The 25,326-nt window shown below is 41.0% G+C and overlaps 2 protein-coding genes across 3 annotated transcripts in view; one reads left to right on the top strand and one right to left on the bottom strand.

The window, feature by feature from the left end:
• The window catches only part of Nost (Nostrin), a 486,512-nt gene extending 467,200 nt beyond the window's left edge, over positions 1 to 19,312 (bottom strand). Inside the window, exon 1 of the mRNA XM_067155829.2 lies at positions 18,957 to 19,312. Coding sequence (XP_067011930.2) covers positions 18,957 to 18,986 — 30 coding nt within the window. The 5' untranslated portion in view covers positions 18,987 to 19,312. The remainder of the gene's footprint in view (positions 1 to 18,956) is intronic.
• Positions 19,313 to 19,555: 243 nt separating this feature from the next.
• p23 overlaps positions 19,556 to 25,326 on the top strand; it is a 58,559-nt gene continuing 52,788 nt past the window's right edge. Inside the window, exon 1 of one of the 2 annotated variants that reach the window (XM_067138725.2) lies at positions 19,556 to 19,692. In XM_067138725.2, coding sequence (XP_066994826.1) covers positions 19,676 to 19,692 — 17 coding nt within the window. In that variant the 5' untranslated portion in view covers positions 19,556 to 19,675. Of the gene's footprint in view, positions 19,693 to 19,900; positions 20,158 to 25,326 lie in introns of those variants that run through there. The other variant, XM_067138726.2, reaches the window with a different exon arrangement.

The following is a 25,326-nucleotide window of genomic DNA, read 5'->3' as shown; positions in this document are numbered from 1 at the left end:
CATGGAGGATGAAAGAGTGACATTCTTTACCGACCTAATGTGTTCTGTGGTGCTGACAAGCCTTTTCATCATGCCAATATATGAGCAACAACAACCACAAGGAACTTCATACACGCCGGGTGTTTCAAAATGTGTTTTTTCTTTCAATGGTCAAAACAGGGATTTGAGCTTCCGGTCTGTGGTGAAAATTGGAATGATATTGAACTTCCTAAGAATGAGCCCTATTCTGTCAGTTATACCTGCCACGTAAGGAAGAAATCTTCTTTTTACTGTAGTCGTGGTTGTTACTATCCTTGTTAGGCTCCTTGATCTTCACAGCTCGTGCTATGTCTCCTGACATACCCATATAGCGGTTTTTCTTCATGGATGTTGTCATTTCTCTCAATGCACCTGAGCGATTATCAGCGTCTGCAACGTTATTCACCCTAGTAAATAGCTTTCGAAGGAGAGCTGTTTTTTTGGCAGGGGTGGTGATGTGAGGACTTATGAAAGATTCATAAGATTCAGTGTCTCTAATCCCTGTTAAGACCATTCAAAGAAAAACTACATCTTGAAACACCGGGCGTGTATGAAGTTCCTTGTGGTTGCTCATATATTGGCATCACGAATAGGCTTGTCAACACTAGGTTGAAAGAACACATCAGGTCGGTAAAGAATGTCACTCTTTCATACTCAACGGAGAGTGCCATAAGCCAGTCTGCCATAGCAGAACATTTCTACACAACAGACCATGAAATCATCTTTGACCAGGCGAAAGTCATCGCGCCTGTAAAAGACTTCTATGCTCGACTTGTAAGGGAAGGCATATAGATACTATACGCGAACTTTTGCTTGAGCCCGATTTTTACGGGGTGAGGGGTAAGGAGGGAGCGCTGACGGTTCCGGTTATACTGCCAAATGGATGGAAATGAAATCTGAATTGAATCGATAATATGATCGATCGATATCAATTTTCTAAACATTTATTGTCTTATGCCAACATCTCTCTCACACATACATTATTTAACATTATATAACATTTCTTGATGCGAATCTTGTTCCTAGCATGAATTATATAGTTTGGCTTTGCTGTGTAAACAACATCAATACTAGTTCGTAAAGTGTACGCCAGATGCCGCACAGCGATGCATAGTTTGTGTTTCAAAGGTTGCCAATATGGATATCGAAGATAACCGAGGTCTACCGATTCAGCATTAGGGAGCTCAGGGCTCAAGAAAAGGTTCGCGTATAGTAGAGCTGCGCCCAAATAACATCAACAGGGAGACGGTTTCAAGTTATCAAATACACTGACTGACAGAGCAAATGCAACACCAAGAAGGAGTGGTTAGAAAGGGATGAAAGTTGGGAGAAAAACAGAGACGGCACGGACGAATAATTGATGTTTATTTCAAACCGATATGCAGGTTACACAATGCGCACGGCATCGACTCAGTAGGATGTAGGACCACCGCGAGCGGCGATGCACGCAGAAACACGTCGAGGTTCAGAGTCAATAAGAGTGCGGATGGTGTCCTGAGGGATGGTTCTCCATTCTCTGTCAACCATTTGCCACAGTTGGTCGTCCGTACGAGGCTGGGGCAGAGTTTGCAAACGGCGTCCAATGAGATCCCACACGTGTTCGATTGGTGAGAGATCCGGAGAGTACGCTGGCCACGGAAGAATCTGTACACCTCGTAGAGCCTGTTGGGAGATGCGAGCAGTGTGTGGGCGGGCATTATCCTGCTGGAACAGAGCATTGGGCAGCCCCTGAATGTACGGGAATGCCACCGGCCGCAGCACATGCTGCACGTAGCGGTGGGCATTTAACGTGCCTTGAATACGCACTAGAGGTGACGTGGAATCATACGCAATAGCGCCCCAAACCATGATGCCGCGTTGTCTAGCGGTAGGGCGCTCCACAGTTACTGCCGGATTTGACCTTTCTCCACGCCGACGCCACACTCGTCTGCGGTGACTATCACTGACAGAACAGAAGCGTGACTCATCGGAGAACACGACGTTCCGCCATTCCCTCATCCAAGTCGCTCTAGTCCGGCACCATGCCAGGCGTGCACGTCTATGCTGTGGAGTCAATGGTAGTCTTCTGAGCGGACGCCGGGAGTGCAGGCCTCCTTCAACCAATCGACGGGAAATTGTTCTGGTCGATATTGGAATAGCCAGGGTGTCTTGCACATGCTGAAGAATGGCGGTTGACGTGGCGTGCGGGGCTGCCACCGCTTGGCGGCGGATGCTCCGATCCTCGCGTGCTGATGTCACTCGGGCTGCGCCTGGACCCCTCGCACGTGCCACATGTCCCTGCGCCAACCATCTTCGCCACAGGCGCTGCACCGTGGACACATCCCTATGGGTATCGGCTGCGATTTGACGAAGCGACCAACCTGCCCTTCTCAGCCCGATCACCATACCCCTCGTAAAGTCGTCTGTCTGCTGGAAATGCCTCCGTTGACGGCGGCCTGGCATTCTTAGCTATACACGTGTCCTGTGGCACACGACAACACGTTCTACAATGACTGTCGGCTGAGAAATCACGGTACGAAGTGGGCCATTCGCCAACGCCGAGTCCCATTTATCGTTCGCTACGTGCGCAGCACAGCGGCGCATTTCTCATCATGAGCATACCTCAGTGACGTCAGTCTACCCTGCAATTGGCATAAAGTTCTGACCACTCCTTCTTGGTGTTGCATTTGCGGAGTAGAATGTTCCGGAAGTTGATAACATGTCTGTAATGCGATGTTGGTAAGTTGCCCTGTATGAGGCGGGTGCGCCATCACCGTAGCACTTTTATGTTAAATAGATATTAGTCCAAATACATACCACAACTGAAATTAAACACTTAGTTCGCTATTAAATACTGGTCCTATTATACGAACACACTGATATGAAGCGCCTCACACGGAAGAGCTGTCCAAGCACGTCCGTACGCTGAGACTGACGAAGCGATAATGTCGACATGATCGTTTTTAATTGCAAACTTGGATGAGGCGATCTCCTCTTTCATTTCTTACTCGTAATACGAACGCTCCGACTGTGTCTTCTGCACTCTTCCCTACTTCGGCATTGAAGTCGGCAATAACAAACACGTTCCTTCGATGTAGTTTGTCTTAATATGTACTCTACAGCACCACTGATTGCCTTCACTTCTTCACATCCGTACTGCAACCCCAAAATACCCTAATGACCGCATTTATAAATCTGTAACCTTTATTTAAACCTCGTTTATGTGATGAGTCCAATGCAGATCTCTCCCTATATTAATACCTACGTACTTAGAGCAATCCGCATGAGGTAATTTCACACAGTTGAATCAATCAGTCAATGATTCTTATTTGTGGCTGTCGCTTAGATTAGAGATTCTCTGTCAATTGTTTACTTAGCCTTTTCATAAATGATTTCAAAGAATATGGAAATGCATTGAACATTTCGCTCGATAAATTACTCTAGTCGCTCACTCCTCGTTCCGTAAATGAATATTTGCCCTATTTTGTCTTCTTGAATTCCAAATTTACCTTCATATTATTATCCTTCTTACTTTTAAAAGGTCCACACAAATTTTTCATCTATTAATCTCATTCCACGTCATTTATCCTAATTACAGCCCGGAACATACCACTTAGTCGAACATCTCGTCTCCTTACTCCCAACTCTTCCCAGTTGAAAGTATGTAACATTATGGTAACCATGGCCGGACTACACTGTAATGCCGTGACATTACTTGTGTCTAGCGCCTGACAATGTGAAGCCACTCGGCTACGCTCGGGTGAGATCTGTCGGCTATACTCGGCCGTGCTCGGATGAGATCTGTCGATTATACACGGCCGTGCTCGGGTGAGATCTGTCGGCTATGTTCTACTGGCGCACATTAAGATAGTAATGGAATATCAGTGTCCATATATTAGGCAATACCTTCATTACAATTACTAACTAGTATATTTGTTACGGACTTTGTAATATTGAACTTTCCGATAGCAATGGGACACCAATATTCAAATATTACTACAATATGATAGAAGCTTGAGACATGTTTCGGCATGAGAGATGTCGACAGAGATGCACTGGGCGTTGAAGTCAAGCTGGCTAACAAACTACTGTGTATTCTATTCAAGGGATTTCCCAAATTTTATAGAATAGTCTCTCAGCTTGTTATATTTCACTTATTCGCTAACTGGAAAGCAGGTGGCATAATTTACATTAGATGCCACTGAAGCAGTCAAAGGACAAAGGTTTTCAAGCTTTTACGAGTTACTTTACTTCGCACCGACATAGATAGGTCTAATGGTGACGATGGGATAGAAAAGGGCTAGAAGTGGGAAGGAAGCGGTCGTGCACTTAATTAAGGTACAGCCCCAACATTTGCTTGGTATGAAAATGGGAAAGCATGGAAAACCACCTTCAAGGCTGCCAACAGTGGGATTCTAACCACTATCTCCCGAATACAAGCTCACTGCTGCGCGCCTTTAACCGCACGGCCAACTCTCTCGGTGGTTTTCAAGTTCTTCGAATAGTAACCGATAATTACCAGGTTAATATTTCAATGTTTGAAACATTATGTGGGGGACGTGGCACTTTTGAAGCATGAAATAATACATCTATCCGGTAATGGAAGGTCACTATTTCTTTGTTATGACTCTAGTCACTTTTTGTATCGCTTCTGACAATCTCTGATTTTCTTATTGCAGCTTCCTCGAAATGAATTGCTAAACTGCTCCACTCTCATGAAAGACAAATTCACGAGAGAAATATAATGTGGCACTTGTAATGATGGGCATCCATAGTTCTTTTTAGAAATATTTTTAAAGCCACCTTTAATTAACATTGCCACAAATTATTTACAGAAGTGCGAGCGATTTATACAATTCAATAGAAACCTCTCAACAGGAAGATTTTAAAACTTCAGTGAAATCTATGAAACATACGCAGCGTTAATGAGGTAACTTTTTATTAATTTACCTACTGTACTTTCAAAAACCTTGGCATACTGGAGTTGCATGGTTGGTTTAAGAAGTAGCGTAGAAATTAAGATTTGTAAATATCGGTGTGAGCTATGATGGGATTTAAGATTCAAATACTTAATTTCTACGAGCTGTGCGCATTTGAAAGTTGAGGAAGTAGGGCAATGTAGGGAGCTTAACTGCAAACGTGGTGGGTGATTGTCGAACAATTAGCTTGCCGACACGGCCGACTTGATGCGTCGCTCTAGGGCGCAGGGAGGGATCCAGTCGGCCGTGTTGCCGACTACCATCAGCTGCTTACCTGCCGGCCATATTGTATTTCATAAGTGACGGACCGAACTTAGCCGAGTTACTCCGAGTGGCTGCACATTGTCAGGCGCTAGACATAAGTCGTGACATTGGAGATCCGACAACGTCGCTTGGAGTCAAGCATGTGACTTCTGGGTTCGTAATTTGTAAACAAGTCTAACGTAGTGCATTATTATATTTTGTGTTGTGCGTGCATTAACTTGATGGCACTATTTTAAATTCAGAGTATACTGAAGATGTTTTATGTGTTATATTTTAAAAAATTAACCTACACGCTAGTTAGTATCCTGGAACGACATTAATTCACGGCAAAGGTGAGCTTTCTCATGTCGCAGTATGTATAATAGTGACAATCCACATCGTTTTTAAAGCCGTTCTCTTTAAAAGTGCAGCATGACTGTGTTATTTTATTTTACGTTTCTCAAGTATTACAACCACAACTAAAACTGGACTAATTTCAGATGCCAAGGCATTGCTGTTTTACAAGTTTTTGAACCTGATAAGAAGATAAGAGTGCAGTGTTTGCTTGGATTAAGGTCTGCAAAATATAAAGAAATATCGTTATGCAAGGACATTGTTTGAATTAGATTCCGTTTCATTGAACATAACTGACGAAACAGATATATGCAGTGAATTTTCCTTGTGCTAGTTAGAGTAAATGAAATAGGAGTAGACTTCGGTGACGTGTTTCCTGTTATTTACATTTCAGGTTATGTAGCTTTTAAGCTAGCCAGTAAACTTAATTCCAGAAACTGTATCTCAAACATATAAAATGAAACAGTGGAAAAATGACATGTTTAATAGTTTAAACAGAGGTCCCATCAGAATTGCTCTTAAATGTGTGCAGATTATGCAGATTTTAATCTCTGAGGAATATGAAGTAGCATTCTTTCGGAGTAAGAATCAAAGTGTGTATTGATTCAGCTTACAAGGCAAAGTGTAATTGATACAAGGGAGTGCTGTTCATATTGTGAAAAACCTCTATACGAACTTCTTTGCCTATCTTTGCCCTATTTTGCAAATATTTTAATCAGCAACTACACAAAATATATTTATGATGCTGATGCTATGGTTAAAAGTTCTGGCAAGAAAAGAAAACTGATGACCCTGGAGTGATTATGCTGTAAGTTGATTCCCAATGTTAAAATTGTATTTTGATGGACATAGGATTGTATTGTTGTTCTAGTTGTAGCCATATGTTTGTTTATTCTCATATTTACATTGACTTATTTATTTTAATTTTCACCTTGTTTTATATGTATCCAATGAAAATTGCTCTTCCATCAACGTTTTATTTGAGAAAATATAACTGAAGGTTAACTTCCCATATGTTGCAAGCTTAGCCTACAAGGAATACAAAGCCTGCTCACTCGCAGTGTTCTCTTCGGAAATAGTGTCCGCCTGGCAGTGCGCGTCTTGACCGCTGCAGCGCTAGTATACCACCTCACATCAGCACTCAGTAGCATTGGTAACGGGAGTTAAAACCAGCACAAATTGACCTCTATACTATATTTCCTGTATATTATATACATTACTGAGCAGAATGAAGTAGAAAATAATTAATGTTCACCTTTTACCCCTAGGAGTTCAATTCAGCTGTGGACTTTCATTTCAGATAACACATATAACTGTCGAAATTTATGTCTGGCATTTAAAAGGACATACGGTCTGCAATAGATATTTTACTACCGCACCATAGATTTTCAGTGAAAAGGAACAACTTTAACTATTTTCCTTGATATTTTCTTCTCATAAATTGTTTTTCTTATCGAGAAGTATTCTCAGCGATACTCATCTGCCATGCCATTAGCGTAGTTAGTGACAGAGAGGTGCAAAAACTTCTGCAGTATTATTCTGCTTTGTTCCTCAGGATGATCACTTTTCCCACACTGTAGAATAGGATTTTTAGCAACACGTGGCAACAGTATTTCGGTTAATGTTTGTGCTGTTTTTGGACTGCCCAGCGTTACCGATAACATTTCGTCCCTTACTTGCCCCAGTTTCATCAGCAGTGAAACAAAACTTGGCTTTGGATACCTGAGACCACCTCTGTCTTTGATTTTTATTAATGACGTTAGTGGAGATGGACTCTGGATACTACTAATTTTATCAACGCACTCTTGACATTGCATGTGGTCTTCGACAACTCTTATCAAATACCCTCCAATATATGCCATTGCAGCACTCGACGGAGCGGTCACTAAGGTTCCATAACTTATTCTTGGTACCACCTACACAACAGAATAAGGAAATTATTATTTTTGCCGTCTCATGGTTTGCGTATTTACTGTACCATACCTGGTCTGTTTATTGCTTTAATCCATAATTCCCTAGTTGACTCTTAGCAAGGGAATTCATGGAAACTAGTTCCAGGAACTTTATTTCTAGAACCTTGTTTACAAAACGGAACGCAGCAGTACACCAGCGTAATATGATTGACGTATTTTAACCATATCCTTTTCCCATTTGGCCAGTGTGTGAATTAAGCAGAAGGTGTCAGGTTCCAATTCATCCTCAATTTACAAGAGTTTACCCGTTTCACATCGGATGGTAAAATTATATTCTGCGACGTTTGCAGCAAGAGGTGAGTGAAACTTGTTTTATATTTCCCCATAACGAATTATTATCACTTTAACAAAATCAACACGGTGTTTTAAATAATGCATATTAAGATACGTAAAACTGCAGCTGCCTAAAAGTACTGTACAGCCTATTTGAGTCTGTTTTAGGCAGTTAAAATAACATTTTAGCACCTAAAAATCCGAGGTCTAGTAATCACTGTATCAACAAACACAAACACCAGTCCCCGAGCCAGAAGAATTAATTAGACGTGATTATAATCACCCATCCGGCCGGCAATCGAATCTGGGACCTTCTGACACGAAGGCCTCAACGCTGACCATTCAGCCAAGGATACGGACAAAACAAAATCATTATTGAGTTTCATAAGCATACAGTGTGTAGAAATACCGCCAACCGAGGTGTTCATGTGAGGTTGAATTGCAGCGCCTCTAGCGGCAAATGTAGCATCCACAGGGTGGACAGCTATGCGTGGCTATTGGGCAGGCTTTGTATTCTTGTAGGCTAAGGTTACAAGACTCCAAAGAGAAACAGTACAGTGTTGCCAAGTTTCAGTATCACGGCCTTAGTGTAGTCTGGCCACGCGGTAACACTACTCTTCTGTCGGAAATCACCCAGAACCAATCGCGCTGCTTTCGTTTGAGTCTTTTCCAGTTCTTGTATAAAGTAATCCTGGTGTGGGTCCATACACTGGAACCATACTCTAATTGGGGGTTTAACATCAGAGACTTATATGCCCTCTCCATTTCATCCTTACTACAACACCATGTGAAGAGATTATTATTATTATTATTAGTATTATTCTTATTAACAAATACAGTACATCGCAATTGAGAAATATCTGTAACCTTTCTTTACAATCTCGTTAATGTGATTATCCCAATGAACATCATTTCTTATATTGACACCTAGAGTGATTCTTGCGAGGTACTAACATCCCATAAACACAGTAGTTAAAACTGAGAGGGCTTTTCTTCTGGGTGAAATTTACAACTTGACTGTTGATCCCATTTACAATCATACCATTGTCTACTGTCCCTCTCACAATATTGCCTTTGCAGTGTAATTCGGTCAAATATCTATACAGTATAACATTATCCGCAATGAACGCCTCTGTAGCGCAACAGTTAGCAATATTAGCTGCCGTCCTCGGAGGCCTGCGTTCAACTCCCATTGGGGGTTTGCCTGAAACGAGCTGCACCACCTCGGGACGAGTTTACTATTTCTATATATCGTCCGATCATCGCTGGCGATGTCTATACAAGCATCGTCAACTATCCTCAATCAATCAATCAATCAATCAATCAATCAATCAATCAATCAATCAATCAATCAATCAATCAATCAATCAATCAATCACTACTGATCTGCATTTAGGGCAGTCGCCCAGGTGGCAGATTCCCTATCTGTTGTTTTCTTAGCCTTTTCTTAAATAATCGCAAAGAAATTGGAAAATTATTGAACATTTCCTTTGGTAAGTTATTCCAATCACTAACTCCCCTTCCTATAAATGAATATTTGCCCCAATTTGTCCTCTTGAATTCCAACTTTATCTTCATATTGTGATCTTTCCTACTTTTAAAGATACCACTCAAACTTATTCGTCTACTGATGTCCTCCCACGCCATCTCTCCACTGACAGCTCGGAACATACCATTTAATCGAGCAGCTCGTCTCCTTTCTCCCAAATCTTCCCAGCCCAAACTTTACAACATTTTTGTAACGCTACTCTTTTGTCGGAAATCACCCAGAACAAATCGAGCTGCTTTTCTTTGGATTTATTCCAGTCCTTGAATCAAGTAATCCTGGTGAGGGTCCCATACACTGGAACCATACTCTAGTTGGGGTCTTACCAGAGACTTATATGCCCTTTCCTTTACATCCTTACTAAACCCCTAAATACCCTCATAACCATGTGCGAAGATCTGTACCCTTTATTAACAATCATATTTATGTGATTACCCCAATGAAGGTCTTTTCTTATATTAACACCTAGGTACTTACAATGATCTCCAAAAGGAACTTTTACCCCATCGACGCAGTAATTAAAACTGAGAGGACTTTTCCTATTTGTGAAACTCACAACCTGACTTTTAACCCCGTTTATCATCATACCATTGCCCACCGTCCATCTCACAACACTATTGAGTTCACCCTGCAGCCGCTAACAATCTTGTAACTTATTTATTACTCTGTACAGAATAACATCATCTGCAAACAGCCTTATCTCTGATTCCACTTCTTTACACATATCATTGATATACATAAGAAAACATAAAGGTCCAATAATACTGCCTTGAGGAATTCTCTTCTTAATTATTACAGGGTCAGATAAAGCTTCGCCTACTCTAATTCTCTGAGTTCTATTTTCTAGAAATATAGCCATTCAGTCACTCTTTTTTCTAGTCCAATTGCACTCATTTTTGCCAGTAGTCTTCCATGATCTACCCTATCAAATGCCTTAGATAGGTCAATCGCAATCCAGTCCATTTGGCCTCCTATAGCGGTGAAAGCCTGTGTAAACAAATGTGAGAGTTCGAAAGGTAAACAGGTGTACTGAAATGCCTTGCTGCGCATTGACCATTCAAGCACAGTGTTGGAGAGGTTATTTAAAAGTTTAGATTTTCCAGATTAGTTTACCATTGAACAAATTACGTGTAATTCGTTTTAAGCAATAGATACATAACATACATTAAAATTAGGTTAAATGATTAATACATTAAAATTCACCAACTCTGGCGACACCCAGTACTACTGCTGTCCAACTCCACTACATCCGCTGTCGGTTGGCGGCGAGCCTGTGTTATATTCCCGGCGATGAATTTCCAGACGTCTCATCCGATCAATATCCAAGAACTTTCAACGTAGCCCGTCCGCCCTTTCTGATCATCTATTTTAACCCGACCTTTGATTCCAAATCACACCCCGCCCTGATTTTCAAGCTCCACTTCTTTACCCTCCCAGCATCCTACATCCGGTTCTTTGCTTCGTATTTCACCAACCGCACCACCTGTATATCGCTCAACGGCCATCCATCCTAACCTTTCCCCATGTCAGAAGGAGTACCCCTAAGGTTCTTCTCTATCCCCACTACTATTTCTCCTCTTCGTCGCCGACATCCCCCAACCGCCACCACCACCGATGACATTGCCATCCTCGCCCCACTTCCTTCCGCCCAGAGCATCAACAAAACCCTGAAACCCTTCCTGGACACCTTTACTTCCTGGTGTGACTGATGGTACCTCGACCTCCATCCTTCCAAAACCCAGTCCGTCCTAATCAGACACTCCAAAAGACAATTTTCCATCACCCGCAATCCTACCAATCTACGACTCATCATCGACGAGACCCCCATCCATCCCTCAAATACCTCGGCATTACAATAGACCGGCACTCACATTCCGCCCCTATTCCCTAAACCTAAAGTCCAAGTCCTCTAAAAAATCTCATCTTTATAATAATTCCACATTTCGGCGAATGCAGAGTGGGTGCCACATCAGGTCCGTGGTTTTCCAGTCCCCTGCACTAAGGTGAATGCAGGGATAGTTCCTAGTATATGCCACGGTCGCCACCTTCTCCGAATATCTCCTTCTCAGGTACAAATCTCCTGGCCTGAGAGACGGCGTCACCGTCTAGGAGGCCCGTCTCCCTCTGCAGGGGAGGGATGAAAACAGTAGTAGTAGTTCCAGACTTTGCCGGAATGAGAACCTTCTTATTACGCCTTCCAGAAATTCAACGAGAAACAAGAGGGAGTTCCCAGCTGACTTACTACTAGTAAGGGGGTTACACACAAAGGGCTACCACATAACATTATTATATTTCCTCATCTCTTGTCCTAAGAATGAGGATTCCTCCGAAAACCGGATGTTCCATCGTTATGATCACAATATCGACAATTCATTCTGTACAGCACGTAAATAAGAGAACGCACACAAATACTATGGAATATACTACCAACTATCAGTCAAAACAAGACAAGTTCGCACTGATTTTAAGCCTAAAAAACATATGCAACAAATAAACACTGTAGATGACTTCACTACAGAAGTGAGCTGCCGGCGGTTCACAGAGTGAGGGACTACACGATGCCTGAAAACAACACAGAACAAGGTAATTGACAAAAATGCTTCATCCATTTTATCAGTAAAATATCCCTTGATCACGAGGAATTTTGGGTGTTTCAGAGGGAGTGTGTTTTTGGAGGTCCATAAGAGCAATACTGTTTTCTTAACGTGGAATAAGATAAGTTGAATTCAAGAGGACAAACTGGGGCAAATATTCATTTATAGGAAGGGGAGTTAGGGATTGGAATAACTTACCAAGGGAGACGTTCAATAAATTTCCAATTTCTTTGAAATCATTTAGGAAAAGGCTAGGAAAGCAACAGATAGGGAATCTGCCACCTGGGCGACTGCCCTAAATGCAGATCAGAATTCATTCATACAATCACATAGAATTAAAATCTCGCTTTATTGTTCTAATGACTAATAAATTTTCAAATTAACCTAAATTATTGAACTACCGGGCGAGTTGGCCGAACGGTTAGGAGCGCGCGACTGTGAGCTTGCATCCGGGAGATAGTGGGTTCGAATCCCACTGTCGGCAGCCCTGAAGATGGTTTTCCGTGGTTTCCCATTTTCACACCAGGCAAATGTTGGAGCTGTACCTTAATTAAGGCCACGGCCGCTTCCTTCCAACTCCTAGGCCTTTTCTATACCATCGTCGCCACAAGACCTATCTGTGTCGGTGCCACGTAAAGCCCCTAAGCAAGAACAAAAAAAAAATTACTGAACAAAATTATTCACTCAATCATCGATAGTCGTTCAGTTATTCACTAGCCTTGTTAGGAGTAAATTAGAACATGCATCTGTAATTTGGAACTCGCGTTCAAAGGAACAAATACATGCTATTGAAATTGTTCAAAATAAGTTTTTAAAAATTTATTTTAAAATAAATAAGACATTTTGCCCTTTTGATACATCAACAGGATCATTATTACTCTCATTTAGGAACTGCTTGACAAGATTTCACATCATTCTTTTTTTTTTTTTTTCAACTTCACAATAATCCGTGTCACTTTTCAGCGCCATCGATTTAAATTCAAGTGGTAATTAAGAAGTCATGTTATCCTCACGTCGCCGCGTGACAGAATAATTATTATTTCATTATAAACGTTAAACAAAACTGTAAACAATGAATTTGAATCCACAGGACTGTTCAATTTTATCCCCTTTCATGTTCAAGTTGCTGGCAAAAGCACAGTATTTCACGTTCAAACATCCAGAACATCTCATCACTTGAATTCACCGTTTATTAAAATGCTATGTTTTTACAACACTTTTGCTGCAGGAATAGATTTAATTTCAGAATCACACACTGTCATTAACAAATATTTAAAGCCTGTGTTTCTGATTTATAAATTCAGATGCTATACTTCTTTTTAAATAATCAGTGCTCCTGAAAGTGTTTATTATTGCAGTAACTTATTACTTTATAGTTGGGCCCACGAGAGTTGTAGTCTGACATTTGAGCGGCGAAAGCAGAAACTATGAAGTACGCTGCGTTGTCATAGTTACCTGCCTGCGGCACAGAACACCAGTATCACATATCGCCCTTTCATACAGGTTGAATATTTAATCAACTGCTGTATGTAGGCCTAATGGTATTCAATAAATTTTGACCCGTTCCTAAGCTCGTGCTAATAATTCCAGCTTTTAACACAGAGCACGTCATTGCCGATAAATATGAGATTCTATAATCACTAAACTGACAACAACTCAACAAATGCATATGCTAAATAGAGAATAGAACTGTACAACTAGCCACCGATTAACTTACAAAAAAAAAAAAAAAAAAAAACAAAAAAAAAAAACCTAACAACGAAGACCAGAAGAGTTTTTTAAATTTTGTTTTACACTATTGATTGTATCTCGACCAAACTTCGTATTGAGCGTCTAAACATCCAGGAGCAGGTTTCAATATGCATATCATTTAAAAATCACTGAACAGATTGGGGATTTATAGGAAGCCAGAAGTTAAAAAAAAATCGTACTCTAATGACTACATCTCGACCAAAGTTTACATTTAAAGCCTACTCATCCAGGATCTGGTTTCGATAGGCATATCACTTAAAAATCACTTCATAGCTTGGGGGTTATAGAGTTTTTTTCAATTTTCTCTTACACTATTGATTACATGTAAAATCTGTAGACTATATGTGAAACACCCCTTCATTTTTTTTTTTGTTATGTACATAATTTCGCGTACTTTTTAAATGACTGAGAAAATTACTATTTCCTACGGTCTTCATGCTCTCCTGCCAGTGACGGACACCCTCACAACCTACAGTTATTTGAATGATCCATAACAAGAAAATCAGCGGGGGGCATAATATTTCGCTCGACTTGACAATTAACCCCACCTAATGTAACTGAACACCGAGGAAACGAGGTAGAAGTTTTCCCTTTGGTGTCAGTCGTCTGTTTGTATATTCCGAAAAGTGGAACACTGCTGGACTTATTTGAACCAAACTATGTAATTGGAATCTACTCACTCAGGATTGTGTTATCGGGTGCATACGATGTCATTGTAATCACATGGAGTTGTCATTTATAGGAAGATCTTCCTCAACTATTTTCGTTAACAGTAGGTCTATCAAAAGACTATTAAAACGTAAGACTGTAACAAACGTTTAAGAATACATATGTTATTTCCCTTCCTTTATTCCGTGTACGTATTTATCGTACGACGGATAATAACGCAGATGATTACGAAAAATTGGATTTTTAGTCCAAGTCCCGTGAGACATGTCGTGCATGTATTTGCTTCAAGGTGGGTAACGGAAAAAACTAAAGAGCCATGTTACTCTTTTCGATAGGGCAGATATTAAGGGACGTATCATCAACGTCACAGCACCGCACCAGTGGTCAGAGATACAAGATCCAACCAGAGAACCACGGAGAATTTCACAGAACTTCGAACCAGGAACTGTGCTGTTCAATCAATTCACAAATCGTTCACGGCCACGCGCTTCCGTACGAAAATACCATTTTAACGTGTGGCATTAAACGCCTGAATAGAGTTATGTTACTTCGCATAAATTACTGAAGGAAACATGTAATACACTGCAAACTCCCGTACGAAGAACGGGTACAAATGCTAGTCATAAACACAAAAGGCGAGTACGTATCCTCCTTTAGTAGCTTCTCAGCAAATCATTAAATCTGAACGTGTGTGGGCGGCCGCATACTTCGGACAAATCTATACAGGCATGTCTCACAGAAGTATTGGGCCCTTATAGAACACGTTTTTCGTATTAACAGTAGCGGTGATGGGGAGGGAGACGACACTTCGTGGAGGAAACATTACATTTTTATTCCATTTTAGCCGGCTGAAACTATTATAGGAATTGTTAAAAAAAACAATGTGTACAAGCCCTGTTGTCTTATCAGCTAATTCTTTCCTTTATTAATTATGAACAAAATTCTTAGCGGAAATACGCACAAAATGTCGTTCGTCGCGGCTGACCGATTTGTGACTTACAGCGCCACAGCAAGTAGTTGACACGTTGCATGTGCTGTGAGGAAGGGTAGCAGGGGTATATATATATATTATATTTTTTGCCAAAGTCATGGACACTGAGGCATGATTCACCCGCTTACCGCGCGAATTCGTCAGTCTGGCATTCTCTTCAGTGTCCGTTAGTTTGTTAGTATGTAGTCAAATACCTTGTTTTCAATTGTATAACCACGCCGTACTTCTATTTAATATTGTTCCTTTGTGAAAGTTTTATTGTATAGTATTGAATCAAACTCTCAAACAATCTATTATTACCGCACTTAAGTTGGTAAATTGTCAAACTTAACCTCTCTTTCGAAATTCGCTCAGAGAGCATTAAAAAACTTACCATTTCGTAGTTTTTCTTCAGTTTCCATGTACCCCTCCTTCCGGTATATCGCATAAACTCGCGTATCTTTGTTGCCTGTATTTTTGACCCCTCCCCCACTTCTAATTCCCAATCCCCGCTACTGCGTATTAATGTAGGATGTAGCCAGTGTATGTAGGCCTATATTTGCAATTTTAGACGATTTCGAATTGTGTTGAATTTTTACAGTGAGAAATTGTGTTCGTACCATATCGTATGTAAACTTCTTTCCGCGTTGCAGGAAAGACATAATTTGCAACATCTCCCTCCCCAGCGCGTCGTTTCCTCATCCCGCGAACACAAACCTATTGTGGTCGAACAGTAGTTATTGCAGGGTAGGCCCCTAACGTAACTTTCACGACCGGCGTCCAGTTCTATGTACGAGTTTTCCGAACTTGAAGGGCGTGGTCCAGAAAGAATGTGGCTTCTGACGTTTCACGAAGACTACGTTCGGCATTCTCAAGAGCCCGTTCTCTTGGAAGGTTAGCACTGGACGTCGGGAGACCACGACTGACAAGATCAGAAAACTTGTACATAGAAGCCTTCTAATCGTTTGTGTACTACTAAGTGTAGTATTCTTCCAACAGCCTGAGCTAAGATGGCTTCATGACATGGGCCGCATAGCTGTAAGTTTGCATTATGGGGATGGTGGTTGCTGTCCCCACCGCACCGTTGGCAGGTCTAAATATGTTTTTCGTAGGTTCTCCATTTTCATGCCCGGCAAGTACTAGACTTAAGCCATAATGAAAGCCACTACCGTAACCCTCCTAGTTCCAACATATACTTCTCTGTGTCATTGAGTGGTACGTATGTCAGTGTGAAGTTTAAAAAAATAACTCATTATCCTAGCTTGGGCGTACAGCATACCAGACAGAGTACCTTACAGGCTGGGATTCTTCCTTATTTGCTTTCTCGAGTTTGTAAACCTTTTTCTTTGAAGATCGCCCTATGACGTGACGTAGAACAGAAGTAAGGTCGTTTCTAGGGTGTGTATTTTATGTGGCCATTGGTAAGAAAAATTTCGTTCCAATGTATAGGCCTCTGCTGTTAACAATGCAATAACTCCAAAACAGACACGTGTGTTCGATTGAAAACTGCACATTACAGTTAGACTTACCTATGAACCCGATAGCAAAATTTTTCACAGAATAAATTAAATGAGAAATTTTAATCATGATGTAAAGATAGTATAAGCCGGCCCCATGGCAGTGTTGCCAACTTATATTTTCAAGATCCGCTAAATACTACTTAAAATCCGCTAAAATTCCGCCAAGAAATCCGATATCAAATAATAATAATAATAATAATAATAATAATAATAATAATAATAATAATGTCTGCACTCACCTGATATGTGAATTTCACTGGGATTAACCCCCTGCCTGCGAGCTAAAACCTGTGGGCGTTTTAGTACCGGGTAAAAACTAGGTGAATTCCCTACCTCAAGGGCCACACACAAAACAGGCCAGTTTATTAAATGGTCTTCCTTCATAGCATGAATATAAATGCTACTTTCTCACAGTTTCATTATCTGTCGTCATTCGTCAACTAATTCCCCACGAATTATAAGTTTTATGATACCATGATCCAATACACCAAATCCAAATAACATGTTTTCCTCATGTGACTGCTAGCTCCTGACAAGAAATACGGAATAGCTCGGAGACAGACTGGAATACAAATTAAAAAAGAACGTAAAATGGATAAAACACCAAATTCCGGTATAATAAATCTAGAATTCCGCTGTCCGCTAAATGATATATTTCTCCGCCGACAGTCTTCTAATTCCGCCAAATTTAGCGGAAAATCCGCTAAGTTGGCAACACTGCCCATGGTGTAGGGGTAGCGTGCTTGCCTCTTACCCGGAGGCGCCGGTTCGATTCGCGGCCAGATCAGGGATTTTTACCTGGACCCGAGGGCAGGTTCGAGGTCCACTCAGCCTATGTGACGGTGAGACAGCGGCCCCGGTCTAGAAAGCCAAGAATAATAGCCGAGAGGATTCGACACCTCATAATCTGCAAGGCTTCGGGCTGAGCTGCGGTCGTTTGGTAGGCCAAGGCCCTTCAAGGGCTGTAGTGCCATGGGGTTGGTAAAGACAATATAGACTATTTGTTCTTATTGACGTCATTTTCATTATTAATGAAGCCAATTCAGACAGTTAAAGTGAATCACCTCAAGATTCCAATAATTATACTTCCTGATGTTCATTTAGAAAATAAAGTATTTATAATCTTGGCCATAATAGTTCACAGTAATCTAACTTCATTAAACCAAAAAGAAAAAAAGTATGATAAATAAACAGACACACGGTACTTCACCACAACTTCTCAAAAATCTTGCTTACTGTGAACCGAATCACTGTCAGAACTGTGACACTCTATTAAAGGATAAATATGAAATGAAATGGCGTATGGCCTTTAGTGCCGGGAGTGTCCGAGGGCATGTTCGGCTCGCGGGGTGCAGGTCTTTTGATTTGACTCCCGTAGGCGACCTGCGCGTCGTGATGATGATGATGATGATGAAGACGACACATACACCCAGCCCCCGTGCCAGCGAAATTAACCAATGATGGTTAAAATTCCCGACCCTGCCGGGAATCGAACCCGAGTCCCCCGTGACCAAAGGCCAACACGCTAACCATTTAGCCATGGAGCCGGACAGGATAAAGATAGGGTCAGTTGGGGTAGTTCCGACCATGGCGTATTTCAGTCCATCTCCCTTCACCCTTAAAATATGCATGAGAAAGAATTATAAACGGACCAATGTGTATGCTGCAGAAATACTAATGGAAAAATCTTATCGGTATCGTACACGTTGTAAGGGTGAAAAATGAAGTAAACAGAAATACCCCATCGGCGCAATTATCCCTACTGACTCAAATGTGAAAAGGTAAAGGAAGCTATCAGGGCCTCTGTTCCACTTACATTTTCCCAGATAAATAGGGCAGTATTTAGAAACAATTTACGGAGACTTTAATTTATAATCGAGTTTAAGAGGTATTTATATCGAAGTCACCAGTCCTCAATACAGTATATGAAGTCTGTATGAGAAGTCAAATATTCGTACTGAAGGCAGAATCCAATGGCATTTTTGAAGACCATCACCTACAGTATACGCCACTTAAATCAACACATGCAAACATGTTACAGAGCGAGAAGAATGTAATTAAATGTAATTTGTTTAGATGTACTTACCCAAAAAGAATCCTTAAAGAGAGTTGTCATTTTGGGTATTATCCAATACAATGAAAAAAATACAGTTAGAATTAGACACACATTTCAAACGCTACATTTCATAATCTAATGACAATATCTTGCGCATATGCTTACAGTTAAACATGTTTAAATTCCATGTACGAAAACTGTCTTCAACACAGCCAATGTTCATTCACAGTAATTCAACTTCATTAAACCAAAAAGAAAAAGGTACGATAAATAAACAGACACACGGTACTTCACCACCACTTCTCATAAATCTTGCTTACTGTGTACCGAACCACTGTCACTGTCAGACTCGCGAACACATACAATTTCACCGCGGGCTTCGTTTGAAAGCTGTAATGGGAGTGCGTTCCAGTTTTCCGTGTATCTAACAGGTTTACTCCTCACTAGTCAAATGAAAGAATAACAGATATGAAGTGAATGTAGATATAATCATTCTTCATAATAAAATTTTAAAAATAATATTTTGTTTAACAATATCTATAATATGAACAGAAAACTTAATTGTAATTAATAATACTAAACTACCGAAAAAAGGCACCATGGAGTCTATCTCTATACCGAGAATGGCAGCACCAGATAAACGTCATGTGCTGCTACCTATGGGATCGTAACAAAATGAAGCTCTCGATATTTTCAACATCGATAGTGGGAAGCCAATCATACCGTTCTTATTTCCACACTGCGCCAAGATGTCCGGAGAAGACGTGTAAGTACAATGTTGTACATGTTTTTTAATGTCATTTATTTGTATCCCATTTGAAATATTGCTGAAAAACAATGCTATGTTTTGTGTACCTTTAATAAACTATTTCCTAGCAAGATACATTAGCGGTAAAAGCGTGGCGGGCGCTGTATGTGCGTAATTCGAATCGCCGCCATCTTTGATTTTTTGGATGGCTTTTCGTTTTATTGATTACTGGAATTTCTAGATTGTGCGGTCATGTCTACTTGTGGGAACAGTATTACGTCGTCGTAAAAAGTGGAAAGTTTCACCGGGCTTGGAAATAGGTTTTATTCTGGAACTACTTTGTACTTCTCTGTAGCACGTTTGCCGGTCTTTCTCAGTTGCTCGAGGTCTGTTGTGGTTTTCGAAGGCGAAATCGCAGTGATTTTTGTGAAGTAGGAGACGTCGTGTCCAGCATACAGACAAGAAGATGGTATACGAAATCGAGTATGTATTATTTCTGTTATTCTTGCAGTTATTTTCAACGTCATGTTCTTTAAATTCGTGTTAGATGTAGGTGAAATATGCACACTCACCGTCACATGGACGAGTTTGCATAGTCCTTTAGAGAACCGCTAAATTTTGTATCACAAGATCTGTTTTACTTTCAGAATTCATTTCCTTTTCTAGTTAAGATTGAAGTACTAATTGCACGCGTAGGTGCGTGAGCAGAAATCTGGAGATTGATTAAATTATGGGAGGATGAGGTTTAATTGTCCTATTGCACAATCATTTCAAGACTTTTTACCGGTATCATTGTTGAAGTCTGGGAGCATTCGGAATAATTTTCAGGTTTTAGGAGTAGGGGAAGTGGTGCAATACAGTATGTATTTATGGATATCTTGGGAATAGACTACCTTTAAATAGGCCTATTTAATTACTCGTCTCTTAAATTTTCCTTTTCCAAATCACTCAAGTGTTTCGATTTTGTTAATGTAGGCATTCTAGGTTGGAGTTGAATTGCAATTTTGATTTATGAAACACACGTTCTATTAAAGATTTCCGATTGCCTCGGTGGTGAAAAACGTGCACATATATCCTGTATTATTGTTGTATTGATGCGTATGTTGACAAACCCTATTGTTTTGTGTGAACTAAGGTGCAAGGAGGAGGTAGGATGATTGGATGAAGGTACACTTGTAAAGTGGGGTCGGCAGCCATTGGGAGTGGGATAAAAAAGGGAGCAAAGACAAAGAATTTACAGTATCCACAGGATCTCCTGTATGGTTTCTATAGGTGCAATTTAAGCCAGGGCTGCCCCAGACTTCTGAAGTCGGGTGACTTAAAATTGAAACAAAAACACTGTCAGAAATCAACGAAAATCCGGGTACATTGGATACATTGAGAACTTAACGACTTCTTTCCAGGTACCGTTCACTAATCAGTCATAAATCGGTGGTAGAAATTATCATTGATCTGCCTTTAGGACTTGCCCAGGTGACATTCTCGCTATCTAGGGCCCAATACTCTCCTCTTCATATTCAAATAGCAAAACACACTACCAACCACCACCGAAACAGTAGTAATACATCTCTCCACATAGGTTTGACGTCAGCCTATTGTTTATCTGGTCTTAACTTAAATGATTTGAAAGAACTTTAGAGAGATTCAAATATTCCATTACTTAATTTCTCTTCTTGCAAATTAATATTTACCGCAATTTGTCCCCTTGAATTCCTGCTTTATCTTCATATTATGATCTTTCCTACCTTTAAAGCTCCACCTAAGCTTATTTATTTACTAATGTCATTCCAAACTATTTCTCCACAGACTGCTTGGAACATCCTGCTTAGTAGTGTTGGCTACTGAGTGTATGCTTTGAAGTAGTGTATCGATTCATTCAACTATCAGAGTGAATCGAAATTACAGCAACGGTGAACTCGTGCCACATGAGTTAGCTGATTTGCAGCAGACAGTGCTGAGTGGCGCACTCGCAGATGAGCGAGATGGTGTTGGTGATTGTTTTAAGAGGAAGTACAACTAGGCAACCAGTGAGACACAATACACACACGGTTCATTACTGGAACATGGGACATTGATACAGATGTTGATTCCTGTAGGGAACCTGAAATATTTGTCCCAAACGAGTACATTTATATACCGGTTACGGTACACGAGAAGCTCACTATTTTCAGTTCACTGGTAGGCACCGTCATGTGCTATTAGATATGTTCATTAGGGTACAAGGAAGGAGTAGAGGTGCGAAAATAATAGGTTTTTGTACTACGAAGAGGACACTATATAGGACTGGTGGAGCACGTGGCGACCATGTTTACTTGATGATGGAGGGGTGTTAGGGACTAATATCCGAAAACTAAGTCCGAATTTTTGCGACTGCGCATGCGCAACGGATTTAATTATTTAACATTTCATCGCGGACAAGAAAAATGATCGTGACGTCATGAGTATGACGTCGCACAAACTCCAGTACCCCTATAGACAACACATGTGGTATACCTGCGGGAATGTGATGTAAGCAAGGGCCGCCAACCCTTCCTTGTGGAAGGAAGGGGGCGTAACACCCGTGGTCCTTATGAGCTAGGGTTCATCTAAATATACACAGATGCGTGGCTCGTAATTGATTATTGAAAAACATACTTAACCATGGCAAATAAACATTGTGCAATTTGTAAGTACAGTTGTAATCCTGTGATTTACTTTCGTCGTCAATAAACAGGTAAGTGTGGGCGTTAGGGGATGGAGGCAGACGGCAAGTGGTTACGTTCGTTAGGTTGGTTCTTCTCATGCGCATGTGTAGATGGACGATGGCAGAGCGGTTACCTGCAGCAATTACCATGTGGTCGTGATAGTTCTGCCATTACTGTCAATTCAAGTTGTCATATTTATTTAATTAATGGCTCGTATATGCACGTGCGGAATTATGTAGTTAAAAAATTACGGAATGATTTGTACATTCAAGGTGGTTTTATGCGCTTTTTAGGTGTTTAATTGCATATCACAGTGAGATGAACCTAACCTCGAGTGCTTTCAACTTAATGCGGGCTTGCTTCGTGGACGAAGCCGGCAGTACGTGCAGTGGATACCTAAACCTTCTGTGAGTACCGTTTGAACACACTACTTCCTATTCGTGCTACTGTGTGAATTTTCAATGTAATGTAGCCTCCGTTTTCTGTGTGGGTAATAACACTCTTTTGGGTGGGCAAGTGGGTCCCTGGCAAACATAAAGGAAGGCTTTTTCCTCATCTCTGCGTCACGTATCGTTTCATATCGTTTGTATATGCGTTTCTGATTCCTAAACGTTCACCCGCGTTCGTAAATTGGGAACCGTAAATTGCTCCATGCTGATCGGGTGTTCAAGCGGTATCGAAGCGATCTCTGATGTTTTCTTCCTTTGTTATTAAATTCCAGTATTTTAATGGTTAATTGTGATTTATATGATAACTATTTCTTCTTCTTCTATGGCTCTACAGTTTATTGTGAACCTTGGCCTCTGCAACAATCTTCCGCCATTTATCTCGATCCAACGCTAAAACTTTCCAATTCCTATAGCCCATTTCCTGCAGATTTTCAGTAACTCCATCCATCTATCTGATTCTCGGTCGACCTCGTCCTCTCTGTCCCCCTGGATTTCCATTTAATATTTTTTTAGGTACTTCCGTGTCACTCATCCGTGCTGCATGCCCGGTCCACCTCAATCTGGCCGATTTCACTATTCTTCTAATAGGTGGGTCTTTATAAATGTTGTACAATTCATGATTGTACCTCCTCCATGTTCCTCTTTCACAGAGTGGGCCGATGATTCTTCGAAGTATCTTTCTTTCGAAGGCATCCAGCATTCCAGTATCTTTTGCTGTTAATGGCCAAATTTCCGAGGCATCTCTTTCCTCTCGCTAACAATTTTTCCTGTTTAATTCTCTATCAGGCTAGTTTCGTGCAGCATTTACCTGTCATCATTTCCCACTGATACTCAGTGTCATTGCATTCTTCAGTATTTTCAAGGATCTGTATTATCCTCTCCTGGTATTGCTTTTTAACTTGATTCTAGAGCTGTTATATTGTATTTTGGTATGTTGGTTCGGGTTCCTTTGTATGCACTGGAGATCCTAGCCCTAATTCGTGCACTTACCAGGAAGTGGTCTGAGACTTTATTTGGGTATCTGAGACTCCTCACATCCAAGAGACCTGACTTGTGCCTTGCATCTATCAGCACAAGATCAATCTGGTTAATTATGTTTCCATCCGGCGATGTCCACGTTCCTTTATGTATATCTTTGTGTGGGAACAATGAGGAGCCCACAACCGTATTTCCAGATGCTGCAAATGTCTCGTTCCATTATTATTTATAGTATGTTTGCTGTGGGGACCAATTGTTGGCTTATATATCTGTTCCCTTCCCACCTGAGCATTTAGATCACCAGCAACTATTTTAATGTCATGGCCTGGGCAACCATCATATGTTCTTTCCAAAAGTTCATAGAACAATTCTTTCTCTTCTTCCTCAGATTCTTCTGTTGGTGCATGGGCGTTAATTATAGAGTAATTAAAGAATTTACCCTTTATCCTGGGTACTGACATTCATCGGTGTAAACCCAATTACAACTGCTTTAGCTGGTGGTGTACCATAAATCTTGTGCCGAACTCGTGCTCCTCCTCGCTACAGCTATAGAATATGCTAGCTTCTCGCTTTTCTAGAATTCCACCTCCAGTCCACCTTACTTCTTGTAGAGCTATGATACTCTGCTTCAGCTTCATTGTTTGGTTCAGCAGCACCTTCAGGGCTCCTGGGCGATACAAAGATCTCACATTCCAGTTTCCAATATATAAATCTGACATGCTTTGGATTTCTTTTCTTTCTTTCATGCACTGATGGTTGATTATCATTGTCCTTTTCCACGCCAAGTTTGTCTGCATTGATCAGTCCGGCTTTCTTTCGCTGAAGTTTCGCAACTTGACCCTTTTTACAGAGCGGGGTGTCAGCTCTACGTCCAACCTCTTCCGGAGGATGGGTAATTTTTAATCAGGATTTTCTTCCCTTAGCCTTTGGAGAACCAACCCCACATACTACAAGGCAGTAGCATCTTGACCATAGCCCCGTTAGCCGCAACTTTTCAGGGTTCCTGCTGGGCCTTCACAGCTACCGAAGCGGTCACGGGGCACACGCAGTTCCCACTGTACATCACCCCACCAGGCAATCCCTTACTCCTACGGCATGGACGAGGGGTTGGACTTACGGGAGACGGTGGCTTTATATCATCAGTATGAATTATGTGATGTGAAGTGCTCATTTTCTGCTGTAACCCATGAGATGCTTAGTTTGTGTTTGTACATTTAAATGTCAGATGTTTGGTTGTGATGTCACATGGCTTACCTTCCACAGGTTGAAGGGATGGACTAGGACGTCATAAACATGGCTACCCTGGCAAGAGATTCGTAGCGCTTGGCACATATTGGCATTTTATAATTACTCACTAATTGCAAAAAAATCATAATTTTCGCATCTAAGTTCCTTTTTTGCACAAGGTAGAATCTGCCTTTTAGGTTAAACAATTTGAGACCCGAATTGGAGATAGCGGGCTTGTGTACCAGACCCTATTTACCAATATAGTTGGTCCGTTATTGGACATTATAAATTTCCCAGCGAACTCATTCCTTGTT

Source organism: Anabrus simplex, chromosome 1 (assembly GCF_040414725.1).
Source record: "Anabrus simplex isolate iqAnaSimp1 chromosome 1, ASM4041472v1, whole genome shotgun sequence".
NCBI classification, from domain to species: Eukaryota; Metazoa; Arthropoda; class Insecta; order Orthoptera; family Tettigoniidae; genus Anabrus; species Anabrus simplex.
This window is presented reverse-complemented; position numbering and strand designations above follow the sequence as displayed.